This window comes from Eretmochelys imbricata, chromosome 7 (genome assembly GCF_965152235.1).
Source record: "Eretmochelys imbricata isolate rEreImb1 chromosome 7, rEreImb1.hap1, whole genome shotgun sequence".
NCBI lineage: Eukaryota > Metazoa > Chordata > Testudines > Cheloniidae > Eretmochelys > Eretmochelys imbricata.
Genome location: NC_135578.1, coordinates 22346634 through 22369795, shown reverse-complemented (window position 1 = coordinate 22369795; position 23162 = coordinate 22346634). Strand labels below are relative to the sequence as shown.

At 52.1% G+C, this 23162-nt stretch overlaps 1 protein-coding gene across 1 annotated transcript in view; it reads left to right on the top strand.

Moving 5' to 3' along the window:
- Positions 1-23162, top strand: part of PLXNA1 (plexin A1) — a 241253-nt gene that overhangs the window by 139689 nt on the left and 78402 nt on the right. The window contains exon 9 of the mRNA XM_077821410.1: positions 5511-5711. Within this exon, the coding sequence (XP_077677536.1) occupies positions 5511-5711 (201 nt within the window). The remainder of the gene's footprint in view (positions 1-5510; positions 5712-23162) is intronic.

Genomic DNA, 23162 nt, shown 5'->3' with positions numbered 1-23162 from the left:
CCAGTGTGCTGGGAGCTGAGGACCTGGCATGGGTGAATCTGGTTCCTTATGGTGTACTGTCACGCTCGCATGGGTAGGCGGGCATGACCTGTTACAGGCACTTCCTGGGGATGCAGGGTAGAATCGTGCATATACCACAGCCATTCCCCTGCCAGTGAGAACTGGACTCACCTGGCGAAGGAATCAGAGGGGAGAGAAGGCAGTCCATAGAGGCAAAGAGAAGTAGGGAGGTGGGGGGAGATGAAGGGAGGTGGGGACACATAGCTAGAGATGGAGGGGTGGGGGAAGCAAAGAGAGAGAGAGACACCCAAAGGTGGAGGGAAGGGAGACAGAAAGTGATAGAGGTGGGCGGGGGGGAGAGACAGATGGAGGGTGAGGAGAGAATGTCAGAGCTGAGGGACGGGGAGAAGCAGCCAGATGGAAGGGAAGAAAGAGGGTCAGAATGGCCCAGAGATGGCGAGATACAGATGGAGAGGAGCGAGGCCCAGCGTAGGAGGCAGGGCGGGGGTGCAGCCAGGCAGCTGGAACAGGTTCTGCCTCGTAGCCAGTTGCTGCACCCCCTGGCTCCCGGGCACTGCCCCTAGACTTTGAGAGGTTCCAGCCAGGGTTGTCATTTACTCTCATCTGGACCGTATGGTGGAATGTCGGTGCAGTGCCCCAACTCCATGACTGGAGCTGTTTGGAAAACAGGCGTAGGAGGGTGGGGAAGTTCTGTGGAAAATTATGAATTTTCATTGAAAAAGTGAAAATTTAACATTTTAGGATTTGGGTTTTTTTAATTAAAGGTCTCCAGTTTTTGAGGGACGCAGACACGGCCACTGAGTATTTCAATTAGTAGAAAACCCTTGGAGAAAAATGGAAAGCTTTTGACCAACCCAACTCTCCACCCGCCCTGCTCCTAGGTGGTGGAGTCTGGAAGGGGGAGCTGGAGGGGAATGGGGCATAGGCCCCTGATCTGGGTGGAGAGCTTTTTGGGCTGTGTGGAGCCTTCCTGCCCAGCATGGCAGGAGTTAATTGACTGCACAGGAAGTTTCATCAGTCCTTTGAATTGATGCTTGAAAGTTGCTGAGGAAGGAGTTGTTAAAATCCCCTGGCCACCACACAAGGGGAGGGCTGGGTTGTCACAGCCAGTCCCCCCGAGGAAACCTCATCACGCGCTTTGGCATGGAGTGACAGGGCCTGCGGTTCACTGGAAAGGGCTCCCAGCACCAGGTGTTTCCTGTTTTGGAGCAGGGTGAGATTTTTGCTGGATGAGACAAATCTCCCGGCAGATGCAGAACATGTGACGTAGCTGGTGGATTTGGCTCCTTCAGTAAAATGGGCGTGTGTGTGAGAGAGAGCATTAACTCTGTGTGTGTGTGAGAGAGAAAGAGCGAACATTGACTCTGTGTGCGTGTGTGTGTGTGTGTGTGAGAGAGAGAAAGAGCGAGAGAGCAAACGTGTGTGTGAGAGAGAGCATTAATTGTGTGTGTGTGTGTGTGAAAGAGATAGCGAGCATTAACTGTGTGTTCCTGTGAGAGAGCGTGAGCATTATCACTGTGTGCGTGCACTGTGGGGCCCATTCTCTGTTGCACCCAGGCATGCCCGAGCAAGGTGGGGTAACAGAATCGCTGGCAGGGTAGGGAGCTACAGCAATCGGCTCACACAGTTAGTCAGCAGAGGCTTCAGGGAGCACAAGCCTGTTGTTAAAGGGTCAGTCAGAGAATTGCTGGTGGAGGTGGGAGAGGGTCTTCAGGAGGGCGCTAGGTCCAAGGGCAGTGGGCTTGTCGGCCAGCTCAGGGAGAGCATTCCATGCCTAGGGAGAAGTTGCACTGGTGGCTGTTGGAGAAGCAGACATAGGCAGTCCAGGCTGGCTTGGGGGAGATGGGAGAAGGGTGGGTGAGCAGGGAGGGGCAGTTACCCAGAGCCTTGAAGGCAAAGAAATGGAGGGGTTTCAGGTCTTGTTTAAGAGGAGAAGCGAAGCCCCTGAGGATGTGTGGATTCCCGGCCAGGGAGGCTGCGCCACCCACCGTACCTCCCTGAATTGCAGGGGGCTTGTGTAGAGTGCTAAAACCCCGTCAGAAGCTAACATCCCATCCTCAGCAAATGGCTGATGGGAGCCAGCAGCAGCCAGGAGGTTGTGGGGTTTCAGACCCGGCTGCTGCTCTCTGAATCTGTCCTGTGATCCAGTGCTGGCAGGTTTCAGAGTGCCCCATAGAATGTATGGAGCTGGGCATCCCCCGGAGGTTCCCGTCAGAGGGACAGGTATATCCAGAGTGGGGGCATTGCCATGATATCGGGATTATTGGTAGAGCCGAGACATTATTGCAAGTCCCCACCCAGAGACAGGCCTCTGTCTCTTGGTGTCCTGGAGAGGATCTACAGCATTGTATGTAAAATATGAGGTATCTGGGCTCTAAACCAGAGACTTAAATGAGCCCCTCCACCATCACCAGGGAGTGAGATCTAGAGTATGGATCTCTGCAAGTCAGGGCTCCTGGATTCTATCATTGCACAAATCACTTTCCTTCTCTACGCCTCACTTTCCCCACCTGCAAAAGGGAGATGATGAAACCTGCTGGTGGCGACCAGGATCAGGCAGTTCAATCGCCTCCCAAGAGAGGCGAAGGGAGCCCCGTTGCTTGGGGCTCTGGAAAGCAGGTGGGACGGTGTCCTAGGAAGTGTGCTGCAGGGCCCAAGCGTGCACTGGCCTCCGGGAGATGGACCACATGGCAAGTTGGTCTGGTTCTTCTCAAACGGTGATGGTTCTCGGCTGACCTGGGGGTGCAGGGATTTGTGGTAGTTAGGGATGTCTGTGAAGTGTTTCTGGGTGCTCAGGTGAGATGTGCAGTGGCAGTGGTGCTGGGAATAGCTTTCCTCAGTGGAATGGCACCTCAGTCATTGCTATTCCTACCTCTGGTTTCTGCCTCACTTATTGGAATTAGCATCACTGTGTCAGGTGAGATCTGTGAAGGCTGCAGCTGGGGAATAGGCCGACCCGCCCTGCTCCCATCAGGGCTGCCAGGAGAGGTTGCTGCAGATCCCTGAACAAAGTGCAGTTTCTGTTCTTGGGCTGGTATTTGTTTCAAAACATGTTATTCTCTCTCCCCTATTTAAAGCCAGTGCTGCTAAGAGTAGCTGCCCCCAGGCACGAGTCCCCAGCCAGGCCCTGCAAGGCTGACCTGGGGATTGCATCAGGCTATTGTTGCCGAAGCGAGGTCCTTCAGGAATACCGAGCTGTTGTTCTGCCCAGACCCGTTTATTTTTGCTCTCTGCCCGCTCTCCTGTGCTTTGCAGACAGGCCTGGGGGATCCCCAGAGAGCAGCCTGAGTGTTGAAACTGAATGCTGTGAAAAGTTCAGTTTTGCATTAGTGCAACCCTCGACCGCTTCCCCCTTGAGCTGCTGCTATAAATCCAGCTTCAGGTGCAGCTGTGACCCATCCATTGCGCATGCCACCCTCCTTGCTGGGACTGGGTTGATGCCGTATCTGCTGAGTGGATGTTGCCCCCCCCCACTAGTGTCGCAGATCTCCACGGGGTCTGTGTGTGGCTGCTTTGCCAGGCAGAGCTGGTGGACACTCTGTTAAGCTTCTCTTGGCTGGTAGTGGCTTTCTGCAGATCCCACAACTGAATGCTCTGCTTCTCCTTTGCCAGGTCTGCGCTGGATTTCCAGGTCAGACCTGCTGGGAGAGCCGGAGTCGGCTCTGTTGCTTATTTGTAGGGCCTCATGGGCCAGCTGGGCTTTCTGCAGCTTAGGATTCATGGGGGATGTTAAAGGGATGACCCAGTGGCAGGATTTTCCTTCTCCTGGAATATCAGGGCTCTGTTCCTGGCAAACTATGGAGCTTTGCTCGGGCTGTCACAGATGGGTTAGTGTCAGGCCCACGAGTTGTAACATGCTCAACTCTCCACCCTCATGGGTTATGGTACTTATTTTAGACTTGATTCTTGCTTGGGGTTCAGCAAGTCAAGATTGCCCAGGGCTGAAATAGGGGGCCTGTAAGCCAGGAGGGAGGTGCGCTGGCAGAGTTGTGTGGGGCCCAAGACTGGAAAAGTCAGGGGGGGACTGTGGGTCATGAGGGAGGCGCACTGGCAGGGCGGTGAGGGTGGGGGTAACTTTGCTTGGCTGCCTGGACTGCTGTGTGCCTGGCTCCAGCCAGTGTTTAGCCTCAGTTTCCCTTCTCCATTTTCTAAATAGACCTGCAGCCTTCAGTGAAGAGCTGCTTCCTTCCCGGGGCCTACGGCTGGCCCTGGGGCTCACTTGTCCTTTGCTCTGCTGGCTCTAGTTGTCCATGCGCAGCCAAAATGCTTCTCGGGAAGCCCTGCATTAGCAGGCAGGTTGCAGGTAGAGCTGGGGGCTCAGTGCGAGCAGGTTTGTCGTCTGTTCCCCTCCAGGCTGCTAGCCTGAGTTGGCTGGGCCCAGCAGTGTCTGTGGGGGACAGAACACGTGGACCTGGCTCTTCCCTAGAGAGCGGGTTGCATGGGGGTGAGAACAGGTGCCCTGCAGGCTCGCAGGTGTGAGGAGGGTGGGATCTGTACAGCGCCTGACAGAGCTGAGTGGTGTTTGGCACTGATCGCATGCTGGGTAAAGTGGCCTGGTACTACTGAGCAGTGCCCCCTCTGGCTGAGTGGGAGAGTATCGTTGATGAGCTCTAAAACTGGTCTCCTCTTTTTCTTGGTTGGACGGGTCGGGGACGGGCTGGGAGTGTGAGAGGAAAGCGGGTCGAGGGGGAAGCCTGTCCCTCTTGCAAAATTTGTTGCAGAATCTGCCCCTTGCCACAGAAATGTGTTGCAGAAACTCGGCTTTCCTAACCCTCAGTGGTTGTTCAAAATCTTTCCAAATGTGAACTTAGGGAAACGGATGCAGCGATATCTGAAACAGTAGCTCTGAGAAGGGTAACCCGAGAAAGTGCACCTCGATGTGTTAACTCTGAAACCTAATGACGCCAGTGAACATGTCAAAACCTACTTCACTGCTGATCATTTTACCAGAAACATGCAGCCAACAAGTTCATCCCACAACCCCAACCTGCCTCCCACACTCTCCCTGCTGGCCCAACAGCCTGTATCACAGTTACGCCTTATGTTTGCGCAGCTGTATTCTACTGCCCGTTAAAAATGGCAAATGTTGGGGCAGTGGGGAACGGATTCAACATTGGACTGAGTGACGTGAGGACATTGACATTGTCCCATTTCTGTGTTAGCTCAAAGCTGCCTTAGAATTCCCAGCCTGCTGCACTGGGCTGCAGTGGAAACCAGGGGGCCATGCTGCAGAAGGGAGGTCCTGCATGCTGCCGAGTATGCAGAGCCTTGGTCAAAGCAGCCATGAATTCCTGCACTCACAAAGGGCAGAATCCTACCCTTCCAGCTGTGTACCATCTCTCATGGTATTTTCTTTGCCCATCAGTATGGGTGTTTTCTCAGTAGGGTCTGGAGTATCTCAGTGCTGGTGGTGACCGGCATTCCCAAGTCGGGGGGGTTACTGTGCCTTGTCTCACTAGTTCATGGCCTGCTGTTTTTTCCTCCTGCAGGACTGCCCACAGATTCTGCCCTCCACCCAGATCTACATCCCTGTGGGCGTGGTGAAGCCCATCACTCTGACAGCCAAGAACCTGCCACAGCCACAGTCTGGCCAGCGCAACTACGAATGCATCTTCCACATCCCCGGCAGCGCCACCCGCGTCACAGCTCTGCGCTTCAACAGCACCAGCATCCAGTGCCAGAACACCTCGGTGAGTCCACGGCTCCTGCCCTGCCGGGCCTGGGCTGCTCTTCCATCGCAGGGTGTGTGTGAACACCATTCCTGCCTGCGGAGTGTCTGAGACACCTCCCCTGGCACTTCTCCAGCCAGAATGTGCTTCGCTTCCGGGTCGTTCCTCTCCGCTTGCCCTGCAAACTCCACGGACTAAAGGTCGCCCCAGCTGCCTTGCTTGTTCCCTGGCTGGTTTCTGTCTCTTTCATGCTTGATCGGCAGGTGGATGTAGGTTCATGGTGCCCGTGGGGCCTTGGGAGAGATTCTCCAGCTCCTCACAGTCTGTCTCTCTCTTCCCCTGTCCCCCTCAGTCTCTGTCTTTTCCCTTCCCTGTCTCTTCCCGCCCCCAGCTGCAAGGAGAGATTGCTTGGTGGAATTGTTCCATGCAGAACCAACACCCCTCCCTCCTCCGCTGTGCAGCCAAACCGACCCCAGGGGGGACCCTCCCATGCTTTATGAGCATTTCCAAGGAAATTTGCTTATGAAAGCCAAAGAAAGTAGCTCTGGCTGGAGCCAGCTGGGCTGGAGTTGAAGACTCTGTTCCCGCTTCCCTCCTTCCCTGTTTGCACTTGGTTTCCCCTTACGCCGGATGATCCTGCTTTACAAGTGGAATTGAGTTAATTCCTTATTGCATGCAGCATTGCACTCACTCTCACGCGCTCACACACGTCCAGTCACACTTTCCCAGCCTGTCTGGCTGCTGCCCATCAACCCTGGGCTCCCACACACAGCTCTGCTGATGGCCGTCCATCCTGACCTGCAGCCCCCGCTACTATTCCAGTCCTGAGCTCTTACAGACACTTCTGCCAGCACTCCTCACTCCTGCCCTCCAGCCCCTCTGCTCGTCCATCCCTGAGCTCTCACGCAGCACTCTGCCAATGTCCCTCAGTGCTGAACCTCTTCCCCTGCTATTCCAGCCTCCTCTTCCGCAGCTCTGATGATGCATCTCAGGCCCATCCCCTACTCTTCTGCCAGTGCACCCTCTGTCTAGACCTCCAGCAATCCCAATGTCCCCACGAACACCTCCGCCAATGAACCCCCCACCCCACCCCGCCTTGGCTGGCTCGCTCTGCCCCTGGATGGGATGAGGAGGAGAGTGGCTTTCACAGCCAGGCCATGTGGTCCCTCCGGGAAGCTCTGTCTGCCCCATGCTGCTTGGTGAATACTGTGCGGAGAGCTCTGATGCTGCGAACAGACAGATCTAAAGTATCAATCCTCCAGTTACCTCTAGGAAATGCTGTTGCTACGGTTCTTCTGCTGACCTGCTGGGCTCTGTACCGACCTTCCCTCATCTGCATGAAAGGGGCCCCTCCTCTCTCGCTTTCTCATTTAATCCTTTCAAAATTTGTTTTCCTTCACTTACACCATGAAACTCGTTTGCAGCCTGACGTGAGCTGTGCTCCCTGATCCCCCATCCTTCAGCTGCACAAGTGACATTTAGAAGCTATTGAAAAGCTGCTGTTTGCTTCAGACAGCCTTTCCTTCCTCTCCTCCCCCTCTCAGGTCTCCTGCGGGGTGTTAGGCTGGGTCTGGAGAACATCACAGTCTCTCTCTCTCTCTCTCTCTCTCTCTCTCTCTCCCCCCACACTTGTGAGTTTGGGTTTGGGAAAGGGAGCTTGGCAAAGAGGATTCTTTACCCATGATGTATGTAGTACGTTTGGGGGAGAGGAGATGCTCTCCACCCAGATGGATCTGCTTCTTAAACTATCAGCTATGTTCTGCCCCGGCTGGTTGGTAGCAGGGCAGGTGCCCCCTTCCCTAGATGGGCCCAGGCTGGTGGGAACCAGGGCAGCTGTGCCCTTTCCTGGATGGGCCCAGGCTGGTGGGAACCAGGGCAGCTGTGCCTTTGTTGCTGACTCAGCCTGGGACCTGACCCAGCGATATAAAATGTCAGCTCCATTTTCTGGTAGGGAGGTAACTGGAGGTTGATACTGAGGGGTCTGCAGGGAGACTCCTAGGAAGAAACTGTGCATGGGAGAAAACTTGGGCTAAGATCTACGTTCTGTTGTCATATAAGTTAATGGGAAAGGGAGGGGACGCTTATCCAGTGTATGTGTGCTGAGGTGTGGCTGGGTTTGGAGCCCAGCCTGCTCACACCTGTGGAAATGGCATGAAGTCACACATGGAGGTGTATGAGTTCAGGTGAGGGGCAGATGTGGGGTGGGAGGAAGCAGCAAGGGGCAGCTGAACTTGTAAGATGCCACGGTCTTGTTTTTGTGAGAGAGAGATCCCTCCACACGGAGACGTGGCTGTGAATGCGAGCTACAAATGGGCTCTAGAGAGGGTGTTTTTCAGATTCTCAAAGGGTCGCTGACTCCTTCACATCACAGTTTCCATCCTGGGGAGATCTCCTAAATTCCATCCTGTCCTCCACCTGTCTGCCACTAAGCCCTAAATTCTGCCCACACCTAGCAAGCCTTAAAGTCCACCTTACAGACAGCTAGCGAGCCTTGACTCCTGCCCTCCATTCCCCATCCTGAGCCGTAAGTCCCACGCTTTTCTCAGCCATTTCCCTCCTGGCAGCTTGGCAAGGTTCTGGGTCCAGGGTGGGCTGGGGAGTGCTCTCCGGGTGAGGCTGAGATGCTTGAACTGTATTTGGGAAAAGAGAGGAAACCAATGCAGAGCTGGAGCAACCTGGTTGGGCCCCACTTTGCCCTTCCCTCTCTGAGGCTGGTGCAGGGTTGTCCTCCACCAGGGCTTTGCCCTGTAGAGATAGGGAAGGCACATCAGGTCCCATCTTATCCATCCCCTTGAGCTCATATTGGTGGGCTCAGTCTGTTTTCCAAGACTCCATGTAGCCCAGTTTTAAATGCCTCTAGAAAATCTGAATGAAGAAGTCCATGCTCTGTGTGTGTGCGTGTGCGTGTCAGAGAGAGATCAGACGGCTCCCCGTCACCCTCCCTGCGAGGAACGCCCCAGCTGGACTCTCATTCCTGCACCATGGATAGCTCTGCTGGTCCGTCTCTATCAGAGTCTTGTAAAAGATTCTTTGGAGGTCAGCGGAACGGCCATTTTCCCAGCAGGAGGCCAATTACACAAAATACCTGCTCAGCCATTTGGGGGCTGTTACTGCAACACACGGGCTCCTGTACGAGGCCTAATCGCATCCCAACTGCCAGTGCTCGCAAGCCCTTGAAATGGGGTTGATTAGGAGGCTGGGGGATTCTGCAGCCTGGCAGCGCAAGTGCTTTGGAGGAGCCATTTGTCAGCTGCAGAGGAGAGAGGAATGGGGTTTCCTAGTCACTGCAGGACAGCGAGGCTGCATGGAGTCTGAGCCCCACGCAGAAACACCTTACCAGTGTGCCAGCCACATCCATCGGTGGGTAGCCATCCAGCGCACCAGCGGGATGGCTCTTTGGGGAAAGACGGTGCAAATGCAGCTGGTGCATGGGGAAAAGTCATATAGCTCCTGATCCTGCAATTGCTTATTCACAAGCTTGGCTTTACTCATGCAAGTAGTCCTGTTAAGGTCAATAGGCTTACTCGGATGAGTAAAGCTACGCACTTGCCTGAGTGTTGGTGGGATCAGGACCCACATCACGGAATCACAGAAGCCAGCATTTCCTTTGCTGCTCTGCCCATTACCCAGTGTCCTTGGGGTATTTCCCAAGAGCAGCCATGCAGAGCTGGGTCCTTGCCCTTGTGCTCCCCAGGGGATCGGAGCAGCTTTGTGTTCACACCCCCTCATAGCGCTCCAGTACCTGGTCTGGTGGGGGTTGCTCTCAGCAGAGTGGGACAGAAGGAAGCCAGGCAGAAATTGTGAGAGAAGCAGAGGTGGTGGGCATCAGTGATCTCCCAGCCTTAAGGTGGGTATTCACCCGGGAATATTTATTTCTGCCTAACCTTTCCCATTTGAGGAGCCACCCTGTCGCCATCTCCTTCCCTCCCCTGTACATTCTGTGCCTCTGCTCTTCATCCTACCTCCCTGCCCCTAGCCTCCCTCCTGCCAGCTCAGTCCAGCCCTCCAGTCATGGGCTCTCTGCTGCCCGGGGGATTCGCTCTTTTAACTGGTTCTTTCCCTCCTCCCCTGGAGACGCAGAATCAATTCACTTGGGTCCGATCCGGTGAGGTGCCGAGTGGATCCTCGATCCTGCTGGCTTCAGTGGGAGTTGAGAGGGCTAAATTTTCTCTTTAACCGTCCCTGTCTTTGTAGCGTATGGTTCGGCTTCGCTCACTCTGAAGCACTTTGGGATGCTGGGTACTGACGGGCACGATATAAAAATAAATGGCATGGTTGAACGGTAGCAGGAATGCTGGCTTAATGGTTCTTGAAGGTTGTATCTGTTACACAGCCCATGGGGGAAGCCTCTGTCTTTAGAAATGCAAAGCCTGGGAGAGATGCTGCTGTGATGGGGGCGAGTAGGTGGGGTTTGGGGCATGGGGATGGGAATTACTGACAATCTGCGCTGATTTCTTCCCATGCCACTACTGCCTGCGAACAGGGGCAATGGGAAATGCTTGGGGCAAAAGGTATCTTCTGTGTTTTCTGAGCAGCTCTGTGCATCCCCGCAACGGTGCATTAACTGCATTGTGCCTGGAGCTTTAATTTAAAGGAACATGAGGGCTCTTTAGTTTAGGCACCAACCAGCGGGGTTTGTTTGAAACACAAATGTATTTTACAAAGCTTAACTCTAGAACCATCCACCCTTATGAATGATTGGTGTCACAGTGGGGCTATTATGCTAGGCACTGTACAGACACCTCGTAAGAGGTAGTCCCTACCCCCAAACAACTGGAAGGCTGAACAGAGCAGAAGTGACACGGGCACAGAGAGTGTGCAGGGACTTGCACAAGATCACACAGCAGCTTAGTGGCAGACCGGGGACAGAGAACCCAGGTTTCCTGTGTCCCAGTCCAGTGCTTTATCCATTGGACAGCACTGCATCTCCTGCTTGGAGTCCACATCTCCATAATAAAAAAATTGCAAAGAGGTTGCCATTTGGCTAGTATGAAAACACAAGTTTGGCCTAGAAATGATCAGATGTGCCCTGATAGCAAAGCAAAATGTCTGTGTGCAGGGTGTAGAAAATTGGTCAAGTTGTTCTTGAGTTACAAATCATTCAGATTTTGGGGCTAGTCAGTTGCAGCTCCATGGTGTTAAGATATGAAACAGAATTCCTTTGTAAATCCAATTTTCATTCCCCTTCTAATTCTGCACAAGAGAAATCTTTCTCAAATGACAGGACCTGTCTTTACTTTCAGGGTACACTCAGTGCCTGTTTTAACATCTGAAGGCAATGAGCCAGCCCGTTCTTTCGAGTGGGTGCTTAAAATTCACACTTCTTTGTAATTTTACTCCTCTATCCTTTTTCGGTCCATCTGGCTTGATGATAACACTTCACACTTTCCATACAGTTAAGTATAATTAATGGTGACCTGCAGTAGGGGGTGGAGGAGGGATTGAGTTCCTACCCTGGGTTGTTTCTTTGTGATGAATAAGGAAGACTGGAAAGTTTCTGTTTGTTTGTTTAAATTTGACTTGTTTACAATGTTAGAAAGTTATCTTATCTAGTCAGAAGATACTCTGGTGACTGGCGAACTAGTGAAATGCAGAAATCACCAGAGACTTGAAAGTTGTGTAACTGAGCCCTCTGATTCAGGAAGGTCCCTAAACATATACTTAATTCCCATGACTTTTGTGGGACCTACACATGGAGTTAAGTGCTTTTCTGATTAGGAATGCTTTGCTGAAAGGTGAGGGGGAGGCTGAATGAGGAAGGCATTTTTAATCGAGAGACGCTTTGTCTTGTATTTCATTTTGGTAATACTTATCTAACTCCAATGACTAGTTAACATTTTGAAGAAAAGACATCTTTGTTAAAGATTCAACACTCCATTCACTAAGGTATGAAACCTGACAATATGCATTCTCTGAGACATCTGTCACGTCCTCCAGTAAAACCAAGGGACACCAGGCATGACATTCCTGATATTTATAAGGTTAAAAAGCAAGCAGAAAAAACCCTACAACCCCTCGCCCCGCCCTTGGGCTTTCTTTATACATTCTTTATACATAAAGAAACAAAAACAGGGCACAAGCTCAATTTAAAAAAAAATTTTTTTTGCATGTCAACTTTAAATATAGTGCTTTGGTTAATTAAAATCCTTAAAGAGACATAGAAATTTCAGCCTTATTATTAGGCATAGTGGTGCACTGAAACTGAAATATGTATCCTTTGTGCAGTTTAAAACTCCTTAGCATGTAAAAGCGTGGAGGTGAACACTAGCCTCAATCTTGCAAACCTACCTGTGAGTAAAGGTACTCATGCAGGCAAAGTGTTCACAGGCTCGGTGCCATCGTGTAAAACGGAAGGTTGATAAATATCCACATATCCTCACAGTTGATACAGTCTCTTAAATGTGTGTAGGTAAACCAATCCCATTCTCCCAAACCCTTACCTCTGCCCCCTATTGCCCACCTGCCATCCGTATAACAGCGTCAGTGTCACTGGTCCAGCGGCTGCAAACAGTAAATAGCCACACTGGTGGAAAGCAGCATTGTTTTTCATAATCTGAGGCATTGCTAGTAACACAGAGAAGAGTTGTTTTTAATTATATGGGCACAAATTTCTGGTGTAGCCAATGTGGGTTAAAGGAGTTACATCAGGAATGGATTTGGCCCAAGTTTTTTTCTCCCGAGAATGTTCCTTTCCAAGGTGAAATGTCAGTCGCTGTGGCCTTAGAAACATTCGGTCCTTTTACCTTGTAAAATAAGAATAAATGCCCGCTCTCCTTTCTGCTCAGACTTGGGTTTGTAGTCTGGGCACTTTGAGGGGGAAATGTAGTGCTCAGCCATTTCCTTTTCCCTTTAACAAAAGCCACACTTGGTGGTGAGCAGCTGTGTCAACTGTGGAAAGCCCTTTCGGGCCATTCTCTTTCAGTTCGCCCCTCACTCACAGCTGAAGAGTCACTCATCCTTCATGCTTCTTATCTCTGGCTTCCAGCCGTTGCTCTTTGAACTCTGTCCCTTCCAGCATGGTGTTCCTGGTGTGGAGAGGCATCTGCCAGCATAACTGCCTCTTTGGAAAATGAACGGCGAGTTCCCCCCTTTCCTTTTTATCCCAGTGGCAAAGTGGCCTGTGATTGGAAAACGCTTTTCCTGTGTCCCAGCACCGCCCAGCGCAGTGAGGGGAGCCAGACAGATACTTACTGGGTTTGTTTGTTAGGAATTCTTGTACAGTTTCCCTGAAATTAAGAGGGATCCAGAATGTAAACGCTTTTAGTGAGCTGATTGATTTGTATTCTTCCTATTCATGGCTCTAATGCCATTGGAGGAGCTCAAATTACTTGCAAACCCTAAGTAAGCCTCCCAGCACTTGTGAGGTAGGCAGTATTGTCCCCGTGTACGGGTGGGTAAAGTGAGGCACGGAGAGATTTATGGGATTTGCCCAAGGCTGCAGAGCGAGCCATTAGCAGAACCAGAAATAAAGTCCCAACTCCAAACACTGGCAGCACTTCTTCCTGTGTTGAACGAGATGCCAGGCTGCTTATGGTGCCATGGTGCTGCAAGTACTGGGGGCTGGGTAGATGAGTAAGTGGGATCACCTCACATCATTTCCATGGCTAATACCAGGCCAGATGTCAGAAGGCCTCAAGTGGATTTGGGCAAACATTTGGCTTGCGCTTTGATGAGACCTAATTCCGAGGGTCTCCAGATTATTATTGATAATATTCTGGGCCCTGTGCATGCTGAACTCAGGTTTCTCGACCAGGTGCACCTGAGGGAAGGAACTTGAATATGATGCGGGGAGAGGAGAATGGTAAAAGAGAGAGAGGTGTTGTAAAATCAAAGCCCAAGCATTACTGCCAAATCCCATGGTGTTTGTGACGATATTTTACTGGGCCTCAAGTATATATATAGGGGAACATAAATCATACATACATGCCCTGTGATGAGTGCTGCACACCTACAGTGTATGTATCTCTAATTAACCAGCCATGGAGAGTGAAATAGGATTGGATCCTACAACCCCAGAAATGTTGGAAAAAGCCAGGCGTGCTCTCCGAGCGATGCTTACATTTATCTTTCCTGCAGCAGTGTTTAAAGGGGAAAGGGAGTATCAGGAGAGTTTGATAGGATCCAATTAAATTCCAGCAGATAAAATAATGATGAATTGCAGTTGAGCCCCAGTGAGACACGACGTACATTACAGCCGTCCCCACAGTGCGGGGAAGGAGTTGAGGTCATCAGCTAGAGGAAAATAGGACACAGCTGCAACTGTACCCTTCCTACAGAAATGCAATCAAGAGGAGCACACACATGAGAGTGAGGAGAGAACGTGTGAGAGCGTGTGTGTACAAGAGGGAAGTCTGAGTGTGTGCACACTGAGCGCATGGAAGGCAGATATACCATGCCAATAAAGCATACAGTTCTGGGAGAAAAGCAGAGCAGCCCAGCTTCCTGCAAGGGCTGCTCTGAATAGGTCATGCATCACATGCCTCTGAGGAGCCTGGACAGGCTCCTGCATTCTTGCTGGGGTGGGGGCGTGGTTTTGGTTTGTATGAATGGGGGCAAATGGAATTTGGAGGAGCAGCTCTGAGCAGATGGCTACAGAGATTCTTGTGCATAGATTTCCTGTGTCTCCCTGTTGGATGCTGGGAAACTGAATTCTCAGGGGTTCCTCTTTGAAGGCCCCACTTTGCCAACAAATCTTTCTCCGCAAAGAGGACTGGTTCCAGCTCCCCTTGAGGCCCATCAACCCCAGTCCAAGTTCAGCCAGAGGGATAGAGATGGGGCACATTAAGGCTGGGAGTCAAGGGGAAGAATGGGTGTAATGACTTTGTCACTGCTGTCTGGGGCTGGATTCACACACTTGCACTAGAGGTGAAAAGCTCATATCCCTGTCCCAATACCCTGGACCATATAGACCCGCAGGTGCTTGTGACTGAGAGGAAGGGATTAGGATGGTACGAGATGGTATAGCTATGAGGATTGAGATGAAATTAACTGAAGGAAATTGTAGGCTGACAATCAGGAAAGTCAGTGAGATAGGATTAGGATGAGTTTTGAGAGAGATGGTGGGAGCTCTCTCGCTTGAGTGATTTCTAGCTGGATCGGATACACTGCAGGGAGCAGTTGGGTGCAAGCTGAAGAGGAGTGGGCAGGCAGGGGCATCAATAAATCCAGCATTCCTAGCGAGACTCCACTGTAGTTATCCCATGCTCGATCTTCCAGGGAGGCTGTTCTCTTCTGATACAGCAAATGTGAGATCAAGGGATTGGGACCAGGGAACTCCTGACTCTGCTGCTGAGTCACTGTGTGACATTGGGCACGCCCATTCCCCTCCTTTCTCATCTGTAAAATGGGGCTAATGCTGACCTACCTCCCAGGTATCAAGCATTCCGTACATGTGCTGAGTATTATTATTCTGCCAGCCTGTAAGAGTTTGCGTGCGTGTCTATCTGATATGTATCTCCTTAGTCCTGTGCCCAGTGGTGATGCATGTGCTGAAAGTGGCATGATGCAAGAGAAATGCTCACCGGGGGGGGGGATAGTTTCCTACTCAGGCTGCAGTTCCTATTTTTGACCCCAGGCAGCACATTTCCCTTCTTTATGGCTCCTCCCCAAATGTGCCCATGCTGCTTGTGTCCTCAAAGGACTGTCTGATTAACCGAGGGGTTCTTAAGTTTTTTCACAGGGCAAAGCATAGCTTCATAGGAAGACTGTCTGCTAGGCAGGTCCCCCACCATTTGCCATTGCCCAAACCCTGCCTCCCTTCCTATTCCCCATCATCACAGAACAGCCTGCTGGCAACTATAGCCATTGATTAACTGGGCACTTAATCCTACCAAAGAGTTTAATGGATGTTTAATTTCTTTTAATGCAGTTTAGCAGCTACAAACCAGGAGGAGCCTGCACCATGTGACAAACTGGCTCTCTGTGGCTGTGGTCTGGGAGTCTTTGGGTTAAGTGACATGTAATAACTCACTGAACAGTCTGGCCTGCCCTTCTGCATCAGTTATTCACTCAGCCCAGCAGAGGGAGCACAGGTTAAAGGGGAACCCAAGGCAGCATGGCGTAGTGGTCTGGGCATGGGACCCAGGAACACCACAGTCCCAGGCTCGGCACTGACATTGATCTGGGCCAAGTCACTTCCCCTATTTGCACTTCATTCACTCATCTGAAAAAGGCAGATGATAAGGATGCACTTACCTGCCTCCTGGAGTGGGGAACTAGTTACTTTGTGTAGTCTTTTAAAGTGCAGAATCTTACCGCTATGGACGTGTGAGTGTCCTTGTTATTAAATAACATCTTTACATTGAAATACAAACACTGTTGGGATTCCAGAACATGCACAGAACCCATCTGTGTAGCCCTCGACAACAATTGGAAATCAGCCACCTCGTTTCTTGACTGCCAAGTCCCCAGGTCAGGAATCTGTTTCCCTTGTAACAGTCATGACCGGTAAATCAGTGTATGGAATGCAGCAGCTTCCTTGCTCTGCCATAGGTGTTAGTGATGCCATCAACTATTGTAGGAGAGAACAGCTCGGAGCCCCGATCTCCGACACTGAGGGATAAAAAGCCATTCATCTCACTTTATGGGAGATGCTGATTTGGGAAATCCACCTGGCTCTTCTCATGGGCATCTACCATCTGATTCAGATGTTGCATGAATTTAAAAAAAAAAGTTTCCATTCACCTTTAACAGCAGTGAACCTCCTATCTGATGCTTCCAAACCCAGGGCCTGATTCTCCCCTGCCTATTATCTCATGTTCTTTACATGTGCTATACCTGATCAGAATGGGTGTGTTGAATGCTCACTTTGCACAGGCCTAAGTGATGGTGTAAGGCTATGGAGAATCGGGCCCTATTCTAGCTAGAGGATTTCTCTGGTGCCTGTCACTAGTATCGAAACATCTGTCACAATAGTATCTGTTCAGACCTGTTGGATTGTCCCTAGAGCTCTGCTGACATTGGCGCTGACCCTGGTGCACAAACTTGGAAGTAATTTACACACAAAGGCAAAGAGCTGCAATCAGCTGCAGCTCCATGCCTGAGAACATGTTTTTTTTTGGGGGGGGAAGGGTTGGCGGGGGAGTAGAACCCTAGAGTCACAGATACCAGAGCCGCAACTGGCCTGCGAGCTCGCATCCAGCCCGTTGTCCTGATTAACTTGTTAATGTAGGTCAACCCCAAAGAGGGCAGACCCTGGAAGGAATGAGAAGGGATTTTCCAGCTCCTAAGAGGGGTAAGAATGTAAAAAGAAAAAGCCGGGTGTAAGTAGGAGGGACATTTTGGCTGTGTTTGTGTAACACTGGCCAGTGGTGTCAGACTCCTGGCCTGGGAGAAGATTCGCTGGCTGCTTTCCCCACCACTTCTCCTACACACCCACTTCCCCTGGCTTCCCCTGCTGGGTTTCAGGATACGTGTTGGGCTCCCTTCCTATATGTAACGTTCAAGGAGACACTTGCGGCTTTTCTGGAAAGACCAAAAGGCTGGCTTGGCCTCCCTCCGGTTGAGTCATGGAAAGACGGGCAACTGCCAAGTTGGCCCAGGAGAAGCTGAGCCCAAAGGAAGGAGCACTTGTTTTCCCAGGGGTCTCCCTGGGGTGGCTGAAAGAGATGAGAGCGCATGTAAGGACATCTTGGGCGGCAGGGTTTAATAATTCACAGCCCTCTGTAACCCTCCCCCTTCCCTGCAGTGGGAGCTGCTGGACTCCCCAGCTATGTGACCATGGAAACAACCAGCCAGGGCTGCCAGCTCTTATCTTCCCACTTGCAGGAATAGCTAAGGTCCATTTCTGAACAGAGCAGTGTGTTTCCCATGCTGTGCACTGCTGACTGCCCTGCTGGCGGGGGACAGGCCTAATACCATCAGTGGAACGTAACAGGGGTGCCGTGGAACTGAGGAGAGGTGTTCTCACACCTGCTGTAGCACTGTGTTGTCAGAGTCTCTGGATTCTGGCCTGCTCAGCGTTGGCTTTCTAAGTGAGTGTTGGCTTGCTAAGTGAGCCTTGTGCTTGAGGAAGGGGCCTGAAGCCAGGTGCTCCGTGATCTCTGTGTTTGGGAGGCGGGACGGTCTAGAGGGAAGTGCAGGGAACCGGGAGTCAGTCTCAGCTTACATGGTCCCTGGCTTTGGGATTGGGAAGAAACACCCACTCCTGGACCCCAGACAAGGACCCTGGCAGTGGTGGCCCGTGGACCTCAGCAGGTGCTGTAGATTGCATTCCATGCTGGTTGCTGCATGTGTATTTAAGACAAGACCTTAATAACCCAGGTGCTGCCTGCTCTGGGGGACTGTTAATGATTCCACAGCACTTTTCACTGTGCGCTAGGCTAAAAGGTTGAGGTGTGTGCCAGGGGCTGCACCTCTCCACGCCAAAAAGGGCTGCATTTCAGCAGTGCTGGCAGGGTACTATGGGACACTTCAAGTCGTACTGCGTGTCATGAGCCCTCTTCCTGTCCACACACTAGCATGGCTGGGAGGGGAATCCAAGCCTCTGCTACTCTGTGTCCCTGGGGTGTTTCAAGCTCCTGGAGCCTGAATGGAATCCAGCCCCTGCCCCAAACTTGGGGTCTCTAGACACATCTCAGGGTGCAGACCTTCTATGTCACACCCCCCTCTGAAAGTTGGAACCCTCAGTCCAGTCTCTCTGGTTGCGATGTTGACACTTCAGATTCCCCGTTTACTCAACACACCCTGTCCCACAACTCCACCCCAAAGGTGTTAAGTGTCTGGTTTCCAGTTTCAGCTCCAGGGACACACTGCAGTTGTGAAGCAGCCAGTACTCATACACTTTTCTCAGTCTAACTGCTTGATGCTCTTCTATCCTTAATCATGTAAAGCACAGGAGAGTGCAGATCATACAAAACAATGCACAGCTGAACCCGTGATGGCCCTCACTTCCTATCTTACCCTTCCTTGTGAGCCTTTGGGGGACCATCTTGGCGCAGGCAGGAAGGATGTCCCATCCTCATGCAGGCTCTTCCATGGTGAATGGCCTCTCTCTTATGGACCTGAGAAAATGGCCCCCAAACAGACCAGCCTCTACCTATTTAAAACCTTTAACCCCTCTGCATCAGGGCAGCTTCCCCACATGAGCGGAAACCCCTTTGGGTGACTTTGTTGCCAAGGTGACCTCCCCACCTCCTAAACCAGATCTTCTGGGCAGGGACCAATCTTCTGTCTACCGGGAATAGATTTCAAAGGACTGGGTACTTAGCTAGCCTCTGTTCTTCTTTTGCCACCAGCCTTTGGACCCTCACCCCAGCTTGGAGGCAAACAGATCATGGACAAGGCAAAAGGCTGCTCATTCAGAATGGAGTTTGCCTGACACAGACACACAGGGCTCATAATCACACAGAATTCATAAACTGTACAGACAGATTTCCGATACATCACACTGTGTATTAGAAATTAGAGATGGGTTTGATGTGAATACTCCTGACCTTCCAAAGGACTTGAAAGCTGAACCTCAAACCAACCGTTCCTGTCTACATGAAGGGCTGAACTGAAGCCCTGGCTCCAAACCTCCTATAGGGTCGGGGGTGTTTGTAATTGGAATCTGAGTTGTATGGCTTCATCTCATCTCGGTAGCGAAGGTAATACATTACTGAAGTGAACTTCAGAACCAGGGCAGAACTGTCACCATTGGTCATGATCATTCATTAGTTTGGCAGAGCGAGGGCTGACAGTGTGTGCCCTTCCTGCCGTTTGTTCCCATTTCTCTGGGCACTTTGCTCAGAGTGCTCCCTTCCAGTGCATCCTTCCTTGCCTGGGCCATGTGCCGTCGCTCCAGGAGTCTCTGAGTTTAGTGGGGAGGCCTGTTCTTCCAGAGGCAGATACGTAGTCCATTGGGTCTGTCTCCTCCCAGCCTCCCACATGTGCGTCTTGCTGTCTCCAGGGCTGGTGTGTGAAGGGTTAATCATCTCTCCTCCCACCCCCACCCAGAAGGAACTCATTTCCAAAAGGAGCTGGGGCAGAGAGATGCAAATAAGAGTTTTGGACAGCTGCAGGCTGGATGCCTTCCCGAGATGCCAGGGCCCCAAATGAGACATGTCAGAGTACAAATTGAAAATGCCAATTTCACTTAGGCTGCCATGCTGCTCGTCACAGCTAAATCCTGCTCCGTCGCCCCTCCCCCAACTCCCACTTCCCAAGGCTGCCGATTGATGGTTTCCACTCCTTAATGTAGCTTGTCCCTCTTAGGGGGTCCTTCAGGCTCTGCCCACCTGTTGAGGTGGAGGTAGGATAGAAGGGAGGTTACACCTGCTGAGATCTTAACTCCTAGCCCCTTCTGCTCCGTCATCCTGGGAGCAATGGGGAAGGCCTGCGGTGCTCAGATGTGAAGGGCTCCATTGGCTCTGATGTGCCAAGAGGGTTGGATGGGAGACCGCCAAGGAGCACCTCATGTCGTGCTGGTGCTGGCTCAGCGGGCGTGGGTCTGCGCTGGAGCCGGGCGTCCGTAGGGTGTCGATGGTGGGCGTGCTATCCCGCTGAAGAGGCTGGCTTTCAGCTGAGCTGGAAAATAGAGCTCTTAGTGGTGTATGAGAATGAATGGCCCAGCGGTGGTTTCAACTGGATGTGTCATTCCTCTTCACTTCCTGGCATAAGCTGCTATGCACCACTGAGCAGTCGCTGCATACCGCCCCAGAGGTAGCTGCGCGCCATGCATGGATTGTAACCTGTGGTGCGGCCCAGGCGTGGGAGACCCAAGGCTGGTGGGGCAGGCTGTCCAGTGAGATCAGAATGACCCCAGGTACTGCTGCATGTGTCACCTCCTGCTGCTGCCTTGGCTTTGGAGCAGAGTTGCTTTGCCCCCTCTCCTGGGCCATCCTTCTGCCTCTTGCTCAGCAACTGGCCGCTGCCTGTGGGCACCTCCCTTTCCAGCTTTTGGGAGCCTGGGGATGAGGCGAATGGCCCCGGTAAAGCAGAGCCCTGTGCATGACTCAGCAGTGGGGCTGGCGTGTCTCCTGCCCTGAGCCGCCATGTGGGAAGGAGGGAAAGGGTGGGCCAGCAGGGTTTTCTGGCTTTGTGGGGCAGTTGGTTTCTGCTGTAGTGCTCCCTCTTGGCCAATCCCCAGAGGAGCACTGGGGGAGCTTCTCAGCCTGCCAGCTGGGTTAAAGGCAAGACATCCCAATAACCACAGTACACAGGTTCGGAGGAGGGGAAGGCCCCCATCTCTTCTGGGTGCAGCAGTAATGGGGCAGGGGCCTGGGTGTAATCTGGTCTCTGGCCCAGGCAGAGAGAAGCCATGGAGAGCAGCCTCTCCTTCTGCCTATCCCCGGGAATGTAGGGCACGGAGCCCAGGTGTCCCTCTGATTTTACACTGATCAGGGATCAAACACCGGCACTGAGATCATCTCATGCTACTTTCACTGAACTACCAGGCATGCCTTTCCCCATGCAGGCCTCCAGCGGAGGCCAGCACAGCCCGGGTAACAGTTACTGTCCTGCCCACCTGTGCTCTTAGTTCCATCAAGAAAGGCCAAGGAACATGCCCCCCTGCTAGCTAGTGGGTGCTGGGGCAGTAGCTGTCACCAGCCCGATCTCCGAGAGGCTTATCCACGGTGTGCGCTGACACAGAGTAGGGCAGTCTGATGTGAGCACGAAAAATGTTCCCTTGCCATATTTCTTTCCGTATGTTCCCTTCTGTGTCCTAACCCCCTTGACTGTGCTCTGGTGCATAGACAGGCGACTAGTATCTTATTCCCTTAGCACCTCCCCCACACCCCCCCAAAAAAAAAATTCCCAGAGTGCGCTTATACAGACAGGCATACATGCAGCACCGCTGAAATGCAGCCACCTCTGGGAGGAAGGGCAGTGGCCAGCAGGTGCACAGCAACATTGCACTGGGGAACTCATGGCTAAGGACTGCAGGTTGAAATCCACCTCTGATAGGAGGCGCTGTAGGGTCTTTAGTGTCCATGGAAGGGCAGGCAGGATGCAGGGTTTCCAGGTCTCCTGGAAGTCCCCCTGCTCAGTAAGCAATACAGGAGCCAGTCTGTTTACCATTGAAGAGTCTGACCTTGCCCAGTGTGCATGTGTTTAGTTTGAGGTACAAGCTAACACGTCTGTGAAAAGGCAGGTAGTGCCCAAATCAGGCCCGCCCCCTTAGCAGTGCACCCAGCTATTGTTTGACCCCAGGGCGCCTGGCCCTGAAGGCTAGCGTGAGTCCCAATAACTCCTCTCCTCTGGCAGAGTCTCCAGTATACCCAGCCCTAAGGGGGGATGACTCCTGTCTGCAGGGATCCAGGTTCGGTCTGTCACTGCTGGATTCATGCTGCTGCCACCCAAGCTATGCAGTTCAGCCCGCTGCTGCTGCTTCACACAGATGGGGCAGGATCCTAGTAGCTGGAGCACAGGATTGGTACTCAGGACTCCTGGGTTTTATTCCCAGCTCTGCCACTGGCTCATTGTATGAACTCAGGTGACTCACCTCCTCCTATCTCTCTCTTGCTCTCTGCTTCAGTTTCCCCATTTGTAGAGAGTTCGGAGATTCTTCCATGAAAACTTCCATGTCTAATACAAGGTGGTGATTAATTTAGCTCAGGCAATAGGGTGCAGAGGTGTTACTGGCTCCCTGGCAGGAGAAAGCCCCTTCCCCCACCCTGGTACTGATATCTTTTCGGTCCCATCTGAGGGCTGCAAGGGGAAATGAATCGCTTCAATTTTCTCTGAGCCAAGCACAGAACTGGTGTTGAAGGAAGGAATGGACCAGGGGGCAATGCTGCCACTTACCCTCCTACCTCCATCATCACGCCCAGTCTGTGAAGCTGGGCAACAGAGTAACTGAGGGTGGGGTCTGAGCCAAAGAGAGCCAATGCAGCAGTGTATGTGGCTCCCAACAAACTCCAACAACCCATGAATCATTCATTTAATCTCTCCTGACACGCCTGTCATTTTCTCCAGAGAGGAGCGGAGAATCTCTCACCAGAGGAGGTCGTTAGCTGTCAGGGAAGATTCTGACTGCCTTCCTGTCTCCCTATTGATTAATCCTCCGCCTGCATGCAGGGACTGTGTAGGGACTGCTGATGGGGCTGCCAGGAGTTTTGGCTCAGGTTAGAAGCAAGGTAGAAGGTGTTGGTGGGGAGGAGGTCCGGGGGCAGGATGAGTGGTTTGCTGGAGGTCTAATCTCTGCTTTCTGTCTTTGAACTGCCCCCTGCTTACCTCCCCAGAACTTGAGCCTAGCTTGAGTCCCTTGGGCTTTGTGATCCAGGCATGAGAGCAGGGAGAGGAGTTGTGCTCCACTGAAGGTAGAATCCAGTAGCACTTGTGCTCTGCAGAGGGCAGAAAGGCAGCTCCAATCTCTGCCATGGTGTGGGCAGCACAATCATTCCGTTTAAACAGGCCACCAGGGGAAAACACTCCTTACTTTGGCTGCAGACCGAGCCTGTGTATCGTGAGGACTGAGAGATAATTAATCAAAGCAGTTTCCCGCCATGTTGTTCCCAGAATGGCCCCGTTTCTGGGCTGCAGGTGGGCACT